At 49.5% G+C, this 19,403-nt stretch overlaps 1 protein-coding gene across 1 annotated transcript in view; it reads left to right on the forward strand.

Moving 5' to 3' along the window:
* FAM184B (family with sequence similarity 184 member B) overlaps nt 1-18,180 on the forward strand; it is a 151,671-nt gene extending 133,491 nt beyond the window's left edge. Inside the window, exons 11-18 of the mRNA XM_058723003.1 lie at nt 3,820-3,973; nt 6,980-7,143; nt 9,689-9,861; nt 10,940-11,086; nt 12,945-13,062; nt 14,641-14,745; nt 16,007-16,206; nt 17,947-18,180. Coding sequence (XP_058578986.1) covers nt 3,820-3,973; nt 6,980-7,143; nt 9,689-9,861; nt 10,940-11,086; nt 12,945-13,062; nt 14,641-14,745; nt 16,007-16,206; nt 17,947-18,040 — 1,155 coding nt within the window. The 3' untranslated portion in view covers nt 18,041-18,180. The remainder of the gene's footprint in view (nt 1-3,819; nt 3,974-6,979; nt 7,144-9,688; nt 9,862-10,939; nt 11,087-12,944; nt 13,063-14,640; nt 14,746-16,006; nt 16,207-17,946) is intronic.
* The last annotated feature ends 1,223 nt before the right edge of the window (nt 18,181-19,403 follow it).

The raw sequence follows: 19,403 nt of genomic DNA on the forward strand, positions 1-19,403 counted from the left end.
CCCCACTTGCATGTTCTCTCCCTCTTTCTCTGTCTCAAAAATAAACATTAAAAAAAAAAGAATGAAATAGCAGATACATAGTCATTCCTGGGACAGGATAGTGATGAAGGGTGGGATGCATGCGTTCAAATCCTGGGTCTACCACTTATGAAGTGTGGGCTCAGGCAGTCACTCAGCTTCTTTGTGCCTCAGTTTGCTCATTTATCAAATAATAGCTAATAGGACCATTGAGAGCATCAAAAGAGATAATACATGTCAAGTACTTAGAACCATATGTGGCTAAGAGCTTGTCTTTGTCCATTCAGGCTGCTGTAACGGAATACCATGGACTGAGTGGCTTGTAAACAACAGAAATTTATTTCCCACAGTTCTGGAGGCTGGAAGTGCAAGACCAAGCACCTACTGGTTTAGTGTCTATTGAGAGCTCACTTTCTAGTTCACAGACACCTGTCTTGCTGTCACCTCACATGGGAGTAGGGGCAGGGAGCTTTTTAGGACGTCCTTTACAGGTGCACTGATTTATGAGGGCTTCACCATCATTGACCTAATCACCCCCAGAAGCTCCACCCCTAATACCATCATTTTGGGGATCAGGTTTCAACATATGAATTTGGGGGATGGGAGGTATAAACATCCTGTCTATAGCAGAGCTCAAGTTTTTGAAGATCCTCTGTCGCTGCTCACTCATGATTCTGCAGTTACTTATTGAGCAGTGACCGCAAACTACCACGGTGCCGAGCTCCAGAGATTCCAAGATGATAACACACTCCTGTCTTTATGGAGCTCACCTCTAGGGGGAAAGGCAACCACTCAAACAGGCTGCTGCAATTCAGTGAGTTGGAGCTATGGAGGCAGTTGCCCAAGGTATTTGGGGAGCACAGGGAAAGGAGACTTTACCCAGGATGGGGCACGGAAAGAATGATATTGTGACTTATAACAAGAAATATTATTTAGTCTTAGTCTCATTTCTGACACAGAGCTCCTAAAACTCTTGGAACTTCCTAAGTGATGAGAACAGCTAAGGTCTCTTTTGTTATGTTAAGGAGGTGGCTTCTGGACCCCACCTGAGGGTTGGGGAGCTGGTGGCCAGGGGAACCAACCTTAGGATTGGAGGGTTGGAACTTTCAGTCCCACCCCTGACCTCTGGGGAGAGGCTGGAGATCCAATCAATCAAATGGCCAATGATTTAATTAATCATGTCTATGTGATGAGCCCTCTTAGAAACCCAAAAGGAGGGGGCTCAGAGAGCTTGCAGGTGGGTGAACACATCCAAGTACCAAAAAGGTGACACACCCCAGTTCCCTGGGAACAAAAGCTCCTGTGCTTGGGACCGTCCCAGACCTCTTCCTGCATATCTCTTCATCTGGCTGTTGATTCATATCCTTTAATATCCTTTGCAATAAATCAATAATCTAGTAAGTAAATGGGTTTCCTGAGTTCTGTGAGCCACTTTAACAAGTTAATCGAATTCAGGGAGGGGGTCATGGGAACCTCTGACTTATAGCTAGTTGGTCAGAAGCACAGGTAACAACCTAGTCTTGCAATAGTTACCCGAAAGGAGGGCGGTCTTGTGGGACTGAGCTCTCACCCCGTGGGACCTGCTGCTGTCTCCGGGTAGATAGTGTCAGGACTGAGTTGAATTGTGGGACACTTGGGCTTCGATCATTGCTTGTTGGGGTAGGGAACCCACACCCCCCACCACCCACATACATTGTAATTGGTGTCAGAACCTTTGTAGAGAGACAGGGTGAAAATGGGCCTTTGGGGCGGCTCTAAACCGACCACAGCAAAAGCAGAGTAAACTTCCCATAGGTTTACTGGAGCAACTCACCAGGGATGAGGGTCCAGTTTTGATAAAAACCCTGGGTGCTAAACTTTGCTTAGTCCTCACTGCTAAGGGCTACTGCCCCCAGGCACCGAGGGCCTGGGTCACAGACTGAGAGACTTTGGCACTGTCTTGGGCAAGCCTTAGCTCATACCTCTCGGTTCCCATTTCCCTTGGGATAAAAATGCCACCAGTTGGAGTTCTCTGAGCCTTGCAGCAAGTGCAGGAGGAGGAAATATCAGAGTCTGAAAAGCAGGAGACTCTTCTTTCTTATTAAATAAACTCAGCACCGTTTGAGTTTCCCATGGGAGGAGTAAAACCGGTCCCGTTTCTAGGAAGCCAAAGGCACAAGTAAGCATCTGGAGGCCCTGCTGCATTCAGCTAGCTGCCTGGGGGGGTGGGAGGTGGGAGGGCTCAGTGCTCCCCAGCAGGAGCCTCCTACCTTTGCTGAAACCCCATTTCTCATTGGGCCCAGGACCTCTGCCGCCCAAGGTTGTGATCCTGCCCCCAACTTTACCTGTCTGCAGTCAGGTCAGTCCCTGCAGCTGGCTCTTAAAAAGGGGGAGGGAGGCGATATTTGCCACATCTTTCCTGTGTGACTTTCGAAAACCAGTCCATCTCCCCCACCCAGCCTCAATTTCCTCATCTAAAAGGTGGGCTGTGTCTTAACTGGAATTCTCTGTTGTAAACAAACAAACAAACAAAAAATAAAAAACAGAAACTTAATACATTTCCTATCGCTGCTGTAACACATTGGTGGCTGAACACATCAAAGATTTATTACCTGACAGTTCTGGAGGTCAAGGTGTTGGCAGGAATGTGCTCCTTCTGAAAGCTCTCAGGGAGGATCTGTTTTCCTGCCTCTTGAGGCTTCTAGAGGCTGTCTGCTTTCCTTGGCTCCCAGCCCCTTCCTGCATCATCAAAGCCAGCAGCCTAGCATGGAACATCTTCTCATACCCGCCTCCCTTCCCCTCTCCCCCATCACCCTCCCAACTCCTCTTCCCCTCCCCTCCCCCTCTGCTTCCTCTTAGCACCTCTCCTCTCACTGGCTCTCCCGCCTCCCTCTGGTAAGGACCTTTATGACCACATTGGACCCTCCCAGATAATTCGGGATAATCTCCCATTTCAGGATCCTTAACTAAATCACACCTGCACACTCCTTTTACCATGGAAAGTAACATATTCACAGGGATTATTCCAGAGATTCCAGTAACATATTCCAGGGATTCCCACATGGACATTTCAGGGACCATTCATGGTTCCTACCCCAGAAACCACCTTGAGCTAGCTTTGCTGTGGAGAGATTTCTATTAAAGTTTACACAGCTGCTCATAGAACCCACTTTGGGTGTTTGATATATAAGAGAGTTTCAATAAATGAATGTTGAGTAAAAGAATGACTGAATGAATGAAATAATTATAAATGAAGTAAGTAATAAAAGAATAAGTGAACCTAAAGGCAGAGACCCAGCCAGTTCCGAGGACCAGACTAGACCAGAGACTGAAGAAGCTATACGGGCCCCTCCTTTTGTCACTGCTGCTCTGCTCTGCACTCAGCCTTTGGCTGTCCTCACACACAGCTCTCTGCACCTCTCTGGTCCTGGGGCAGGTGCGAGTGAGATGGTCACCTCACTCCTCCCGAGTGTGTTAAAACGAACCAACCAGTCAGTGTCTGTCTGTCTGTTTCTTGCTCGCTCTCTCCCTGGCCTCCTAACACCAAATTCCCAATGACTGGCTCCGGTTAGAACAGGTGTCCACTCTGGTCTAATCAGCTGTGGTTTGGGGTCAGGTTCACATGGCACAAAATGGCTGCTGGGGCCCAGCTGTCACTGTCATCCCAGATGGGTTGGGGAATGTCCTCTGTAGCCTGATAAGGCCTCCACCCCACAGTGGTGAGTGCTCTGTGGGCCCTGGTGCAGAGGCAGAACTTGGCAGAGGGGACAGGTCTCCCCTCCATTCCCACTTTCTCCCACTCCCCCCCCCCCCCCCCCGCAGGCCGCAGAGGAGCGCCTGAAGAAGGAAGCCAGCCACAGCCTGCAGATCCAGCACCAGGCGCACCGGCTGGAGCTCCAGGCCCTGGAGGAAAAGGCCCGGCAGGAGCTCCAGGGAGAGCGGGAGAGGACGCAGGCTCAGCAGGCTCTCGTGTTAGGTATACAGCCAGCCAGCCGCCCCTGGGAGGGCCTGGCTACCCCGCCGAGTCCACGCGTGGACACCTGGGGCAAGATGGGGCCCGGGGGTCTGTGGGCACACAGGTCAGGGTGGGACACCGGGGTTGGGAGGCGGGTGTCACTGCCAGTCTCAGTTTCCTTTTCTGGAAAGTGGAGTCACAGTTGTCCCTACCTCATAGGGGCGTTGTGTGGACTTGAAGAGAGATTAAATATAAAGTGCCCAGCATACGACAGGAGCCCAGTGAATGCGGACTGTAGTGTAGGTTTTCTGCTACCCCAAAGCAGAGCGTTCCTGTGAAACGTGTCATGAGCCGAAATGGCAAAGAGCGAAGAAGCAATTACCATTAATTTAAATGGAAAAAATGTTGAGCGTTCCCAGGCCCCCCAAATCACCTCTCTGAGGCTTTCCTCATACCGTAGGACACATCTGGCTAACGGATGGACACACTAGATGGAGAAACAGCCCAGATGCTCACAGACACCGCTCGGAGCCCCGGTGCTTGGGCCGGAGATGCTGGGTGTGGTTCTCGCGGAAGGCGCTGGGGGGCGCGCGCTGCCTTTGGACCTCTCGGGGCAAAATTAGCAGTGAACGCTGTTGTCGCTTTTCACTTTGTTATATAAAAATTAAAATCCTCTTCAGATTTCTCTGGGCTAGTGAAAATAGGTTCTAATGTAGGTGAACTTTAAGTTTTAAAAAAAATTTTCAACGTTTATTTTTGAGAGACAGAGACAGGGCACGAACGGGGGAGGGGCAGAGAGAGAGAGAGGGAGGCGCAGAATCCTAAGCAGGCTCCAGGCTCTGAGCGGTCCGCACAGATCCTGATGCGGGGCATGAACTCACAAACTGTGAGATCATGACCTGAGCTGAAGTCGGATGCTTAACCGACTGAGCCAACCAGGCATCCCTGTAAGCGAACTTTTGAAAAGTAGAGGCACCTGTATTATCATCATCATCATTATTATAAAATATAACCAGATCGCTGAGCCTTCATGAAAGTTGCATGGGATTGCCTCAACCTCTCATTTCCGTTCGGAAGATTCCTGAAAATCTGGGCAACTTACACCTCCAGACTCCTGTAGTTACTCTGCTTCCTTTGCCTGCCCGGCCCCCCATGATCCTCGGCATGAAACTCACCTCCTCTTTCCACATCCAAAACCAGTCACACAAAGCATTCTGGAAGTTACCAGAAGCAGTAAAGATCTCCTGAGTCAAATCGTCTGGACTTGAAGCCCAGTTCCAACACTCACTAGTTGTGTGACTTTGGGCAAGTTACTTACCTACGCTGTGCCTCAGTTGCTCATCTGTAAAATGGGAATAACAGCATCCACCTAGCGTGTTACACAGATGTGGCTGACCCTAGAAACTTCTGTTTTTGTAGATCAACTTTTCCCTCATTTTCTCATCTTCCTTCTCTCTTTTTTAAAAAATATTTTAATTTTATTTATTTATTTTGGGACAGAGAGTGGGGGGGGGGGGGCAGAGAGAGAGGGAGAGAGAATCCCACGCAGGCTCCGCACTGTCAGCACAGAGCCTGATGCAGGGCTTGAATTCTTGAACCGTGAGATCAAGGCCTGAGCAGAAACCAAGAGTCAGATGCTTAACTGAGCCACCCAGGCGCCCGCCTTTCTCACTCTTAGGAGCAAGACAAATGCCTCCCCTTATTTCATGCCTAGCATTAAAGATCGTATTGGCCTTACTAAATATTTCTTTTCACACCCAGACGGGGGTCTCCTTAAGAGAATTTGGGAGAAGAGCATTTTCTTTACCTGTGTAAGTGAGTAAGATCTACCTGCTGCTTGGGTGAGCTTTCATTAGACAGCATGTCCCCCTGACTGCACGTCAGCACATCTGCTCTATTTCTGGAGGAAGTGATGTGGGAAGCAGGCAGGAGAGAGAGAGAGAGAGAGAGAGAGATTCCCCAGGTGGGACGTGCTAAAGTTAGCAGCATGTAAAAGAGGCAGATTACACAAGATAAGGTCCAGGGTGTACCATATGTCTCAGGTACACGACAAAATTCAGATCCGGTTGGGCACCCCTGGTGATTCCAGCACCTGACAGCAGCTGTCCCTGCTGCCTGTCCCCTGGCCCCTCTGATCCCACAATAGCCTGGTCCTTTCCTGGACAAAAGAGTCAGGAGAGACCATGGGTACATGCCGGGATTCTCAACACAATCCCAGGAAGGAGGGGGTCAGTGGACTCTATAACAATGAGAGCGAATCACTGGCTTTATGAGTGGTATTGGGTGGGTGAGAGCACCTGCCACAACAGGGGGGTATTAGACATTCCTGGTCCCGATTAGCTACTGCACTGTCTGTATGAGACACACCTGACCTGCTGGTCAGTGTGTGAGGGGCAGGGAGTGTCCATCAGATTACCTGATACACTGAGGTGGAGACCCAGACATGCTGGATGGACAGGTGGATGGGTGTGGAGGGAGGGAGGGAGAGAGGGAGGAGGCCAGGGGAGACAGTGGGTAATAAATGAGCCCACTGTAGTTATGCTTTGCTAAAGAGTTTTATTGCACATATTTTTGTGATAAGGGATTTCAAAATATTGCATTGGGTGTGGATTTTTTAAAGAAAATAAGCTGTAGAAATCACTATATTAAAATCCTAGTGGGGAAGAAAGATGATCAAGTAAAATTTTCAACATATCATCAGAATAACTAAGCTTTGCTGTGTTTGATATACTCTAACTTTCAGAGAAGTAAGTTTATAGGAAGTGTTTTGCAATGGATATGCTTTTACACTGTCGTTAATTTCCACTCTAAACATCACTTGGTTATTTAACAAATGTGTGTGGAGTATTTGCCCTGTACTATCTTATGGGTATCTTACGGCTTACGGAATTATTGGAACGACGTTTCCAAAGTTAAGTTGCAATAACTAAAATACAGAGTCTCAAAAGTCCGTAACAGAAAAGTATCAAACTTACTAGCCTTGAAAATCATCTTCTCTTTAAGAAATGACAGCCCTTCCTTCTGCAGAGTCCCTGAGGCAGGAGCTGTCGGAGCAGCGGGCCGCCTGCTCTGGGCACCAGAAAGACCTGGAGGTGCTGCAGGCCGAGCTGAGGGCTCTGGGCAGCTTGGGCAAGCCGCAGGCCACCGCCCAGTGTCCAGGTGACAGTGAGGACCACGCCGTCGCTGCAGAGGTCAGCACCCCCACTCTGCCCACACCGCACCCCTCTGGGAGCAGTGTCCAGGCTGCAGAGGGAAACTCATAAAGGAGGGGCCCCGGGTGCTCCCCATTCCCGTCTGAAATGGGGAAGAGCCTCGCTCCACGGTGCTGGGAGACACTCGATGGGCCTGCGGGCTCCCGTTTTGAAAAGCAGAACACAAGTTTTTCGTGCTGTGTGTTATTTTTAATGCAGATACAATAGCATTTCAGAGTGCCACTGCCTGAGAGGCCCTGGAGACAGACAGTCAGGGTCACTCCCTCAAATCTGCAGAGAATGCCTCAGAACACCTTTCCAGACAGACTCCCTGTCTGTTCCCATGAGTGGGAGCTGCCTTTTTGTCACTGAGGTTCAACACTGACTCTCTTTGAGCCTCGTAGTCAGACTTGGCCCATCAACCCCTTCCGGGTACATCCATATTCCCACATGGCTGGCAGTACAGTGACCTCCTAACAGCCCAGGCCTCTCTCCCCGCTCAGCCCACCATGCACCATATGGTGTCAGCTATTCATCTGTATAAAGGCTTCAGTGACTCCCTATTGCTATCAGAATGAGCTCCAAATGCCTAAGCCTGGCAAGGAAAAGCCTTCACCCACTGGCTGCACTTTGTATCTTCAGTCGTATCCCCTTCTGCTCTCAATGTGGGGTCTGCATCCTGCCTCTGGGCCTTTGCATGTGCCCACTCCCTGCTTGGGACACCGTCCTCCCTCAGTGCGCAGCTTACCCTCTGTGCCAGTGGTCTCCTCTCCAATTTTAGTCTATGTGCTGCCGAAGTCAGCTCTAGGGGGCTCCCCTCCACACCTGGGACCCCACCAGTCTCTGAGTACTTCTGGTTATAGTTCAGCTGGCACTGGTGTCTACCGCATGGCCCTGTTAGGCAGCCAGCATATCATGCGTGTTCTTCATGGATGTTCTCAACTGGATTAGGAGTCTTTCGAGAATCAGCCACATCTGCTTCATTTCATCCCTGCCCCCACTCAGCACTCTGCACGAAGTCTGCACATGGGAGAGTCTTCTCCAGGGTTTGTGGTGGCCAACAGTGGGTTCATGTCCCAGCCCTGCTGAAGATCGGGGGGACGTGGGCATCCTTTGCTCAGGATTGTGCCAGTACTGAGCACCTGAAGACAATCTGTGTTTAATGAGAAATTTAAATGATGACTCACAAGGAGCTCAGCCCAGTCAGTAAAGTCTAGCGTTCCCAGTAAGTGTTCCCAGACAGAGTGTGTCCCAGTAAGCGTTCTAGATTGGTGGGAGCCACCCCTACCTATGGGAGGGGGCAGGAGAAATGTGGGGTCGTGACGTCTGCAATGACAAACTCCCTCCCCAAGTGCTATGGATCCTTGGATGGGTGGGATGACACCCGGCCACCAAGTGCCAGCCTTCACCTTCACCTCATTGGAGGGAAGCCCTGACCCCTCTGGGAGGAATAGCAGGGCCTCAGATGAAAACCCACACAGAGAAGAAAGGTGGGGGCGTGAGCCAGGAGGAAAGCAGCCCCAGGCAGCACGAGTGAAAGACGGAAGGGAGGGTACCCAGTACAAGGATGCGTCTTTAAGTCGGCCACCACTGCAGGTAAGTGGTGTCCCGCCTGCTGGGATCTTCCGAGGAGCCCTGTGAGATCATCCTCATACCTGTCCCAGCTTGGGACAGAGGGGGATGCATTTATCCAGCAGGTTCTTTCTCCCATTAGTCAAGCATGGCCCCCCAGGACCTTAACCAAGCTCTAACCATGGCCCCCCAGGACCTTAACTAACCAGGTGAGTGCCAGGTGCCCACGTGCCCATGGGTGTCACACACACACAAGCCCCAGGGCAGGAAGCAAGAGGTGTGGGGCATGGGCCACAGATGTTCCCTGTGCAAAGCTGTTCCATGTGGAATGAACAAACGCAGAAACCTTCAGGCATGTTTGAGTGAACTTGAAAACTGTAACATTCACTAAACAGGGGTTAACTCTGACCCCATTTCATTTGGACATAGATTTTTGAATTTCTATCTGAACCACTGGCGTTCAAGTATCATTTCATTTAGCAAGCATTTGTTTGGCCCCTTCTGATCCCAGCCCCCGAGCCAGGTGCCATCAGATTGGAAAACTCGAGGGGAGACGGTGCCTTCGGGAGGCCCTCCCAGGCTAGTGGAGGGGACCACCATTAAACAAATGAGCGCACTTCGGTGTAATCGCTCCACAGACGGGATCGGGATTCGGTGATAGCAGAGGAGAGCGGGCTTGTCGCTTCTTGCCCGAGGCAGTGCTGTTGAAGTGGGGAGGGCGCTCTGGGTGGAGTGTTTGGCTTGCCTTGAGTCACGTTCCTGGTTCACCAACGTTATTAGGCTTTGTGAGGGAGGATCTGGCCAACTCGGGAAAGCGGGAAAACCTGAAGAGCCTGGATGTGAGCTCCTTAATCGGGAGCAGGAGGCTGGTGAGGGCTCCAGGCTGGGCGGAGCACGGGTCCCCGTCCTTCGGCGGCGCATCTGGGGCCCTTGGCGCCTCCTGAAAACGCCTCTCCCGGGTGCTTCTCCCCAGGACGCGGGCGGCCCGGGCCAGGCGGGCTCCCCGAAGGGCACCGCGGAGCCGGGTCCGAGCGAGGGCTGCGACCCCTGGGAGGAGAACTCGCAGCTCAAGGACGCAGTGCAGCGGCTGCGGGCCGAGGTGGAACAGCATCAGCAGGAGGCGCTACAGCTCCGCGAGCAGCGCAGGTCGGTCTCAGGGCGGGGCCGGAGCTCCCTTCTCCCTCGCTCCCTCCAGCGCCCCGGGGTGAGCCTCTGAACCTAAGGCTCACCCCCTGGGCTTCTCCGCAAAGGAAAGACTCCCTAACACGCTAGCACTGCCCTGATGTTACTCCCGACGCATGAAAAGGACCAGTGCTCTAGGAATTCGTCTCAAAACTGCAGGGTTTGCCCTGGGATAGAGGAGGGAACTCTGTTTCCTACAAATCAAGGAATTTCTGGGATCAGACCTTACCGTACTAGAAGTCCCTTCGAAACCAGCCTTAGGGAGGCAGTGCCGTGAAATAGCTCAAGCGGTGCCGTGTGAGCTCAGGTGAGTCCGCTAGCTTCTCCACGCCCCCGCCCTCATCCGCGAAGGAGGTAAGACCGCCACCTCTCAGGGCTGTCCTGGAATGCAGTGACAGGTGAGCAGGATTTAGCACCCGCCCCGGAATGCATGGAGGAAGTGCTGGGTGAACCGCTGTTACTTTGTTCTGGACATGTGTTAGCATGATTCATCCTTGCACTAACCCTGTAAGGTAGCCACTATGATCACACCCATTTAACAGGTGAAGAAACTGAGCAGGGTGTGGCTTGCCTTAGGTCACACAGCTAGGAAGTGATGGAGGAAGACCTACCCCCTATCCCTCCCCGCCTTTCAACACTGGACTGGTGACTCCCCAGGCCTCAGAGTCCCAAGGATCAGTAATTACGATACACAATCTCAGCCTCCAGGCCTCCATTTGCCCCCCGTGAAGGGAGGATTTTCCAGAACCCTCCAGAGCTGTCCTCCACTGCTTGCCCCTGAAGGCTTCACAGTCGGGTTTCTCCTTCATGGGATGCTGGGGCAGGAGGTGCTGAGAAGGGGTCCCACAAGCAGGGTGTATCCTGGACCCCACAACTCAAGAGATCCCAGGTCTCCTTCCCAGCATCCTGACCTCATTCATAATCACCCCCACCCATTGCTTCCCACCCCAGCCACCCAGCAGAGCGGGGAGAAACCCCAGTGCCCAAGAGGCTCAGTCCCTAGAGCCTGGGCCAGCCCGGCTGTGCTTCCCTCCACCCACAGGCTGCTGGAGGAGGATCAGCAAGCCCAACGGGCCCGGGAGGTGGAGAAGCTACGCCAGGAACACCGGAAGGAGATGCAGGCCATGGTGGCGGATTTCAGCAGTGCACAAGCCAGGCTCCAGGCCCGGCTGGCTGCCCTGGAAACTGAGTAAGTGAGGCCTTGGGCCCCAGGTTAGGAGGGACTAGTAGAGGTACATTTTATTAGGGTGACCAACTCATCCCACTGTGCCTGGGACGCTCCCAGTTTTAAAACTACAAGTTCTGAATTCCAAGAAGCACCTCAGTCCTGGGCAATTGGGGATAGTTCGTTACCCCCATCATTTTATGAGACTGCATTCTCTCCGTGCAGGGCACTGGGAATCTGTGAGGAATGAACACTGCCTTATGGGCTTGGTTTGACCCCTCACCCTGGGAAGAAATCAGCGGGATCAAGTCTACTTTTTAATGAACATTTGCCCCATTCTAACATGCATCACCTCACTGAATCTTCACAGTCTCCTTCATGGACAGATAAAGAAACCAAGGGGGTCTTGTGCCTGTATGCATACATCTTTATTATTCAACAGATGTTTATTAAGAGCCTACTGTGTGCCTGGAGTTACAGCCAGAACTAAACAAAGACCATGCTCTCGTAGAGCTCAAAAATTCTCGATGGGAATTCAGACAAGAAATAAACAGATGAATACTTTTCATATCAGGCATTGAAAGTGCTAAAAGAAAAACAGGATCAGTGTCTAGGGAGTGGCAAGGGTGGGCAAGGAAGGCCTGTCTAAGGAGGTGGCATTTAAGCACAAGGAGGCGAGGGAATGAGAGAGCCGTTTGGAGGAGGAACATTCCAAGTGGACACAACAGCAAGTACAATGGCCCTGGGGCCTGCTTCACATGACTGAACAGCCAGGAATAAGTGAAAGGGTGAGTGGCAGGAATTGAGATTGGTGGGCTAGCTGGGAGGGATGAAGGAGACCTGCACTAAACAGGAAGGAGTTTGGATGTGTTCAGGGTGCACTGGAAGCCATTGCAAGGCTTTGAGCAGGAATGACATGGTCAGATTTACCTTTCAATAAGGTCACTCTGGCTGCTGAGAGAAGAGACTAGGGGGTCAGGGTTAGCAGCACGGAGGTGGAAGATGACAGGTAAAACCACCTGCCCAAGGTCAAGCCGCACTAAGTGAATCTGTTACCTGTCTGTGCTCTTAAAAACATGTTCTCCACTGTCTCCAGTGCAAAGCAAACCATCCAGAATCCAGAGTGAAAGGTTTTATCAGCTACCATCTAATGGGCACTTACCACAGGCCAGGCGCCCATTATCTCGCTGAATGCTCACAACCACCCAGTTTCGTGCCCCTTTTAAAGAATAGGTAACTGATGATCACAGGGAAAGGCTACGCAAGGTCACATAGCCTTTTCCTAAAGGCAGAGTAGGGATTAGATCCCAAGTTATCTCACCCCGAAGTCCCGGCCCTCTTAGCACTACAGTCAGTAGGTCACCTGCAGCCCTCACCCCCTCCCCCACCGTGCGCAGATTTACTTCTCTCTGGCTTCGTGCTGAAAGGGCTGGGGGAACTAGCTGCCCGCAGCTCTGAGGGAGAACCAGCTCATCCCGTGCTCCGTTTCGGCCAGCAGATGGCGCCAGAGCCACGTCGGCATCAGCCCAGACCTCGGGCGGCCGCAGTGGGGGACATTTTTCTGCCGAGGCCTCTCTGCCCAGGCATCCCTGGTTCTTGAAGCTTCACTGAGGGCAGTGTGTGCATCAGCCACAGGCCTTTGGTTCCTTGGCCCCGCAGCCTTGGGGTAACTGGCAGACGTCAGACTTGGAGTTGGGGTCCTGAGCTCTGCAGCCAACTCACTGGCTGGTCCCAGGCAGGGTCCCTCGGCCTCCATTTCCCCTTTTGTGAACGGAGATATTAGCTGGCCAGGCTAAGCTCACAGCAGCGTCCCCACCCTATGCACCTGCTTGTTGTTGGGCAACGGCAGCAAGGAGACTAACTGCATGCCTGTTCCAAACAGACTGAAGGATTCCGGAGAGAAACCAGGGAAGGGGGCGTCCAGGCCAGAGGACGTTCAGCTCATAGGCCGCCTGCAGACCCGCCTGAAGGAGAGAGAGGAGATCATCAAGCAGCTCATGGTGAGGCCGTCACGGCCACCAGGGGGTCTGCAGGGTTCCTTCCGGAGGGCCATCCACTTTGTTCTTGCCATTGCTCTGCCTACCTAGCAATTTTAATCCTGATAACTCTAAAACCACCTTCAGAAGATCCTTGATTACTTTTGTATATTATCTGAAACAATATATACTCACTAAAAAAATTAATACAGAAAAATAGAGCCCCCCGCCCCCCAAGCACTCAAGTCCTACAGCATCTGCCCATGGTTGATTGGTTCAGTTTTTTCATCTATGGAATTTGGGAAAATCCAGAATGGCTTGCCTTCTGTTGGAATTTTAGTAGACTCAATCAAGCCAGTTATTGTTTGTTGATCTTCCTTTTGTAAAAATGACTACCTGTTTTCCAGTTCGCAAAGCCGCCCCGGGGCCCCTTAGGAAGAAGTTTTCTCCCTCGGGGTCTGTAGCCCACAGCCACCAAGGCCTGAGGCCATTTCTTTGGAATGCCCCTCCCTCCACCTGCTCCTGAGCTTTCACGCAGTCCACCTCCCTCACATCCCTGTCTCCTGATACTCCATCCATTGCTTTGGGCTCTAACCCGGCGGCCCCGTGCTCCCTGGTCTGGTGGCAGGTTGCTTGTAGCACCCCAGCTGAACCGGCGGGCGCTGCTCCTCCTGGCTTACGTCCAGCTCTGCAGATGGTGGCTCTCGACTGGCACCTGTCAGTGCAGCCCACGGTGGGAGGGCTAGTCGGCCACCTGAGAAGTCCAGCCACCTTCCCCACCCGTCTCTGCCTCCACCGCTTTAGTCCAAGCCCCTCTCACACGCGCAGTGAACCACTGGACTCCCCACTCACTCCAGCCTTGCCCGCACGCTGACCTCACATCAACCAGGGCAGTCTTGGGGAAGCGTGTCAGATGAGAGCTCGGCTCCATTCTGCACCGCTCACGCCTCCCGTCCTTCCCCGAGTGAAATCCAGGATCTTCGGCAGCCTGCCAGCCTCACGTCCTCCCACAAACACACACCCGTCTCCTCTCTCACTCCCATCCGTGCCCCTACCACGCAGTTCCATGTCAGGACGCTGATGAGACAGGAACACTTCACCACTAACTGAAAATTAAATGATACTAAGGAATAGCTTGTTTGCTAGGTGTGACAAGAGAATTGTGGTATTTTTTTTTAAAGAGTTTTTATCTCTTAGAGATAGATGTGGATGTTTTTAAAGATGAAATTATACAATGATTAGAATCTGCTTTAAAAATAATACAGCAGGAGAGAGAAAAGTGGACAGTGACACGCATAAACAAGGTTGGTGATATAGTGATTGTACCAGCTTTTAGTCTTCAGATGCCCAGAGTACCTGTTTCTCTAACTGCCCAAGACGTTTCAAATAAGCTCGCCGTTCCCTATACAGAAGCTGGGGACTCAGGCCACAGGACTAAAGGTGCTTCCTCAAAGCTTCAGTGGATGGCAGCTGGATCCCCACACATCCTCCCCCTTCCCCTGGGCTTTCCCTCACGGTGTTCTGCCCTCACTCGACCATCTTCCATCAGGTCAAACCCAGTGGTGTGGTCAGGCTCATTTGGACTCAGTTGTGTTTTTCCAGGAGGAGAGAAGATTTCACTGTGCAGCCTTCCCCAGCGCCATGTCCCATCGGAACCGGTCTTTCTCTTTCAACCCTCACCCAGGATATTTGACCCCCTCCATGAAGGTAAATTGGTTCTGCCGATTTCAGGCATTACAGTGCTGCTGGTTTCATTTTCCTGAAGGTAACTACAGCTTACTTATCGGCGTGCTGGCATACAATCAGAGGAATGTTCACTGAAAATAAGACTCATGGGGAACGGTCCAAATTATTAACAAACAGTATTTATATCTGGCGAGGCAGATTACGTGTACTTTTAATTTCTTACGGGTTTTTGTATTCTCCGAGTTTCCTATAAACATGTCACCGTTAATAATGGTTATATCTGGATAATGAGAGAAACAAACAAGAATCTCCCACTTTTAAAAAAATGTTTGAGAGAGAGTGGGAGCGAGTGCAGGACTAGGGGAGAGGCAGAGAGAGAGAGAGAATCCCAAGTAGGCTCTGTGCTGCTGTGCGGTTAGCAAGAGCCTGACACGGGGCTCGACCTCACGAACCAGGAGTTCATGACCTGAGCTGAAATCGAGTTGGATGCTCAACCAACTGAGCCACCCAGGAGCCCCAGGAATCTCCCACTTCCTTTTTTTCCTTATATATTTTTGGAATTTGTTATAATGAGAATATTCACATCCAAATCTCTCATCTGCTGTAACAAAATCCTAAAAGTGCTTAAAATGTTTAATAGTTCAAAGGACAGTAAACCTACCCTAAGCTGAACAGATGTGAGCTCATTTATGATTTTTATGTATGCCTCTCAGTGAAACAGTGTTGTTTCACTGCAGAAATATTAATGCATTTGAAGACAATGGACCCAGCTCCTGTTGGGGGTCTTATATGGCCTTCTAATGTCTAAAAAAAAAATTTGAATTACCAAACACACGTCCCCAGAGGTTTTGGGCAAGAGATTGTGAACCTGTGTTTCATAAAACAAAGACTGGAGAAAGAAATGCTTTAAAAATAACATGTAGGGGCGCCTGGGTGGCGCAGTCGGTTAAGCGTCCGACTTCAGCCAGGTCACGATCTCGCGGTCCGTGAGTTCGAGCCCCGCGTCAGGCTCTGGGCTGATGGCTCGGAGCCTGGAGCCTGTTTCCGATTCTGTGTCTCCCTCTCTCTCTGCCCCTCCCCCGTTCATGCTCTGTCTCTCTCTGTCCCCAAAATAAATAAAAAACGTTGAAAAAAAAATTTTTAAAAATAAAAATAACATGTAGGTATATAAATAAAATTACTGCCTCTTCTACCATATAGTTTTGGTTGGGTGGGCCTTTTTTTATTTACAATAATGACTCTTTAGGGTGGAACTAACTGGCCTTTCTTTTACTACAAACAGAAAAAGAAGCTGGAGGAAGTGCCCAGCCGAGTGGTCAGCGTGCCAAACCTGGCCTCCTACGCAAAGAATTTTCTGAGTGGTGATCTGAGCTCCAGGATCAACGCCCCTCCAATAACGAAGTCACCCAGCTTGGACCCAAGCCCTGGCTGTGGCCAGCCTTACAAACCCACCCAGGCTCTAGATGTGAAAACTGCCACAAGGTGGGGGTGGGGGTGGGGGGTGGGGGTGGGGTGGGGAGTTGTGATTCCAGTTTTCCATAGATAGGGGGGGATTTCAGATTCCTTTCTGGCACCTCTTCAATACCCAGACTCTGGGCAGGTAAAAAGGACAGGGAGACAAGCCCCTCCCTGCCTTGGACAAATTACAATCCAGCCAAATGGGAAGGTGGTGTAAGAGGAAGGAAGTATGTCATTCTTTAGACAAGTACTATTCTTGGTACCAAGTTCCAGAAAGTCTTTTTTTTCCTCTCATGGATGATTAGATCACTTAGCTAGCCGTGTCAGTGTGGGTAACACAGAAGATGGACTCTAATCACCTGGCCCTGAGGTCTGGATTCAAATTCTGGTCTCTTGTTCTTACCTAGGTGACTTTGGGCGGGTTACTTGACCTCTCTAGGTCTCCATTTCCTCACCTCTAAAACAAAGATAATACAGCACCTGCCTCACCAGACTGTGAGACTGACGGAATTAATCCACAGGACGCAGTTAGCACAGAACCTGGTACAGAAGCATTCAGTCGATTTCCACTATTACTGCCACTGCTATTATTATTAAGGTTATTTCTCAAGATTTATTGTATCATCTTGAGATTTTAAGGCCTCTTAATCTGGGTTGGTAGCTCATGCATGATCAATCATCTCAGATACTACCTTATTTTTCCAGAAACCCTTGCAACATGTTTCTTTCACAATCATTTCCCCGTTTATTAATTCTCCCTCCTATCCAGTCTTCTTTTCAGAGGCAGAACTTGACATTCTGTGCTTTGAATTTTGCATTTCAGAAATGGCTCCTTCTAAAATGTTCTTTTTCCAGGGATGCCTGGGCGGCTCAGTTGGTTAAGCATCTGACTCTTGATTTTGACTCAGGTCATGATCTCACAGTCGTGGGATTGGGCTCCAAGCTGTCATCTTGGGATTTTCTCTCTCTCTCTCTCTGTCTGCCCCCCGCCCCCACCCCCACTTGTCCTTTCTCAAAATATAATAATAAAAATAAAGTGTTCTTTTTTCAAAGGCCCTGCATACCTGCGGCTATTGGGACAAATGGGAGGCACAGACCTTTATAAATGTTGAGTAGCAAGGACCTCCTGTCCGTCAATGAAGGAGGCCAGCCCTTTTGTTTCAAAGCTGCAGAAACTGAGGCCTGGAACCCTAAGCACACCCCTGTATTAACGGCTAGAGCCAGCTCCTGACTCTGGCTGTGGGTTCATCTCAGTATCATACACCTGTGAATAAGCTAGGTCCCCAGTTTTATATGAAGCTTCACAAATGCAGACAGAGACCAGTCAGCAGGTATACATCATACTTTCTTGCTTACTGTTTCCTCTTTTCAATTTATTAGGCTTATTGAGGTGCGAACACATTAGATAACTTCTGAAGAAGCCAGACATTATAAGGCTGTGTTGATTAACTGTTTCATTCCTTACCTTTTTTATGAGGTTTAGTGTTCAATTTGTGCCTGAAATATAAGTTTATACAATATGCTCATTAGTCTTAAGTAAAACAGTGGAGAACCTCATTTTCGAAACAGGAATTAGACGTTCCCTTCCCACCCCATCTTTCACACCTTGTTTCTAGCCATGAGTGTTAGCCAGTTATACTCACGGTCTTTCAAAGAGTAAAGCAACAGCTTTACTCCCTGAAAGATAGTGGGGTATTAAGTTGTTTACTGAATAATTTTCAAAGCCATCTAAAACAATCTTTTTGTTTGTTGGTTTGTTTTTAGGACACAAGATGGTGAAACAGCCCAACCCAAAGAAGTCCAGCAGAAACAGGGCTCTGCCCACCAGGAATGGTTTACCAAGTATTTCTCTTTCTAAACTGAGTCTCAGGATTCCATCACAAAGAGGACACCTGAAACACATGTAAAGCATCTGACTGAAGGAATGAACTAAAAAACTAAATTAACTTGCTTGTGATACGATTTATATCTAATAGCCAAAACAAATTTTGGCATTAACATTTCATACTGTTTCATTGTGAAACCAGTGCTTAAACAAAATTCTTGACATTAAGGTAAAAAACAAAACAACATAAACCATTGTTATCAAAATGCACCCACAGAAAATATTAATGTTACTGATGACCCTCACATTGTATTTCTAGTGTCCATAAGATTTCACTCCACTTTGTGGAATGTCAGGCTTTGTGATTTCCATGATCTACTTTAAAAGTGGTTTCACTTGTCCTTAGGAAGCTAGTCACCTCCACTTGAAAAGTATTTCTGTGTAAATGACAGAATTCCAAAATGCACGTTCAACCTCACTAGGAAGAATAAAAGTTCGAAATACTCATGAAAACCAATTACAAACACAAAACAAGGCAAAACTAGGAGTGGATGACAGCAGCCCTTGGCACACTTCGACTGAGTGCTCTGACTTCCTAAGTCCAGGACCTGAAGTAGATGAGAGAGGGGATAACACCTACCTCAAAAGGGGCTTTTGGAGAAGTAAGCAAAATAGGATAGGTATGACACCAATCACGAACTGGAATGAATCACTGCCAGAATTTTTCTGTGAATAACCGAGCCTCACTCTGTCATATGACTGTAGTTTCAACTTGGTCACTTGTGAAAGTTTCTAGAGTATTCTTTGAAGTCAAAGATCTACTGAGCCCATAGTCTTTGGGCCTGGGCCCTTTGCCTCATGGTGCATTGCTTCCCCATCACATGGATGCTCAGTACTGTAAGGGAATCGGGACTGGCCATTCATGGTGCTGACCCATGTCAGTCCACACTGAATAGTCTGGCCTTCTGATGGAGCAGTGTGATTTGACAAGACTCAATACAATTTGGGCAAAATATGTTCTCAATCCTTTGGTGCTGGCCCCACACGTGGCCATAAACGTTTATTCTATGCACTGTCAAATCTTTGCTCTTTGAATAAAACTTTAAACTGGGCAATTAAAAATGGCTGTGACTTGTATTGTTTTCCCAAAGAAAGGTGAAAGTAGATGAAGACAGTTTGGAAATAAGAAATTCACATTAATCTCAATCAGGTCAACTTTAAATGAAAAGTAGCTGCTTACATAATTTTGGGAGAAATGCAATTACAACTCAAATTACAACTGACAATTTAAAGGTAAAATCACTATCTTTTTTAATGTTGTTTTTTTTTTTTAATTTTTTTTTAATCTTTATCCTTGAGAGAGAGAGAGAGAGAGAGAGAGAGAGAGAGAAGGAGA

This window comes from Neofelis nebulosa, chromosome 3 (genome assembly GCF_028018385.1).
Source record: "Neofelis nebulosa isolate mNeoNeb1 chromosome 3, mNeoNeb1.pri, whole genome shotgun sequence".
Classification (NCBI taxonomy): Eukaryota; Metazoa; Chordata; class Mammalia; order Carnivora; family Felidae; genus Neofelis; species Neofelis nebulosa.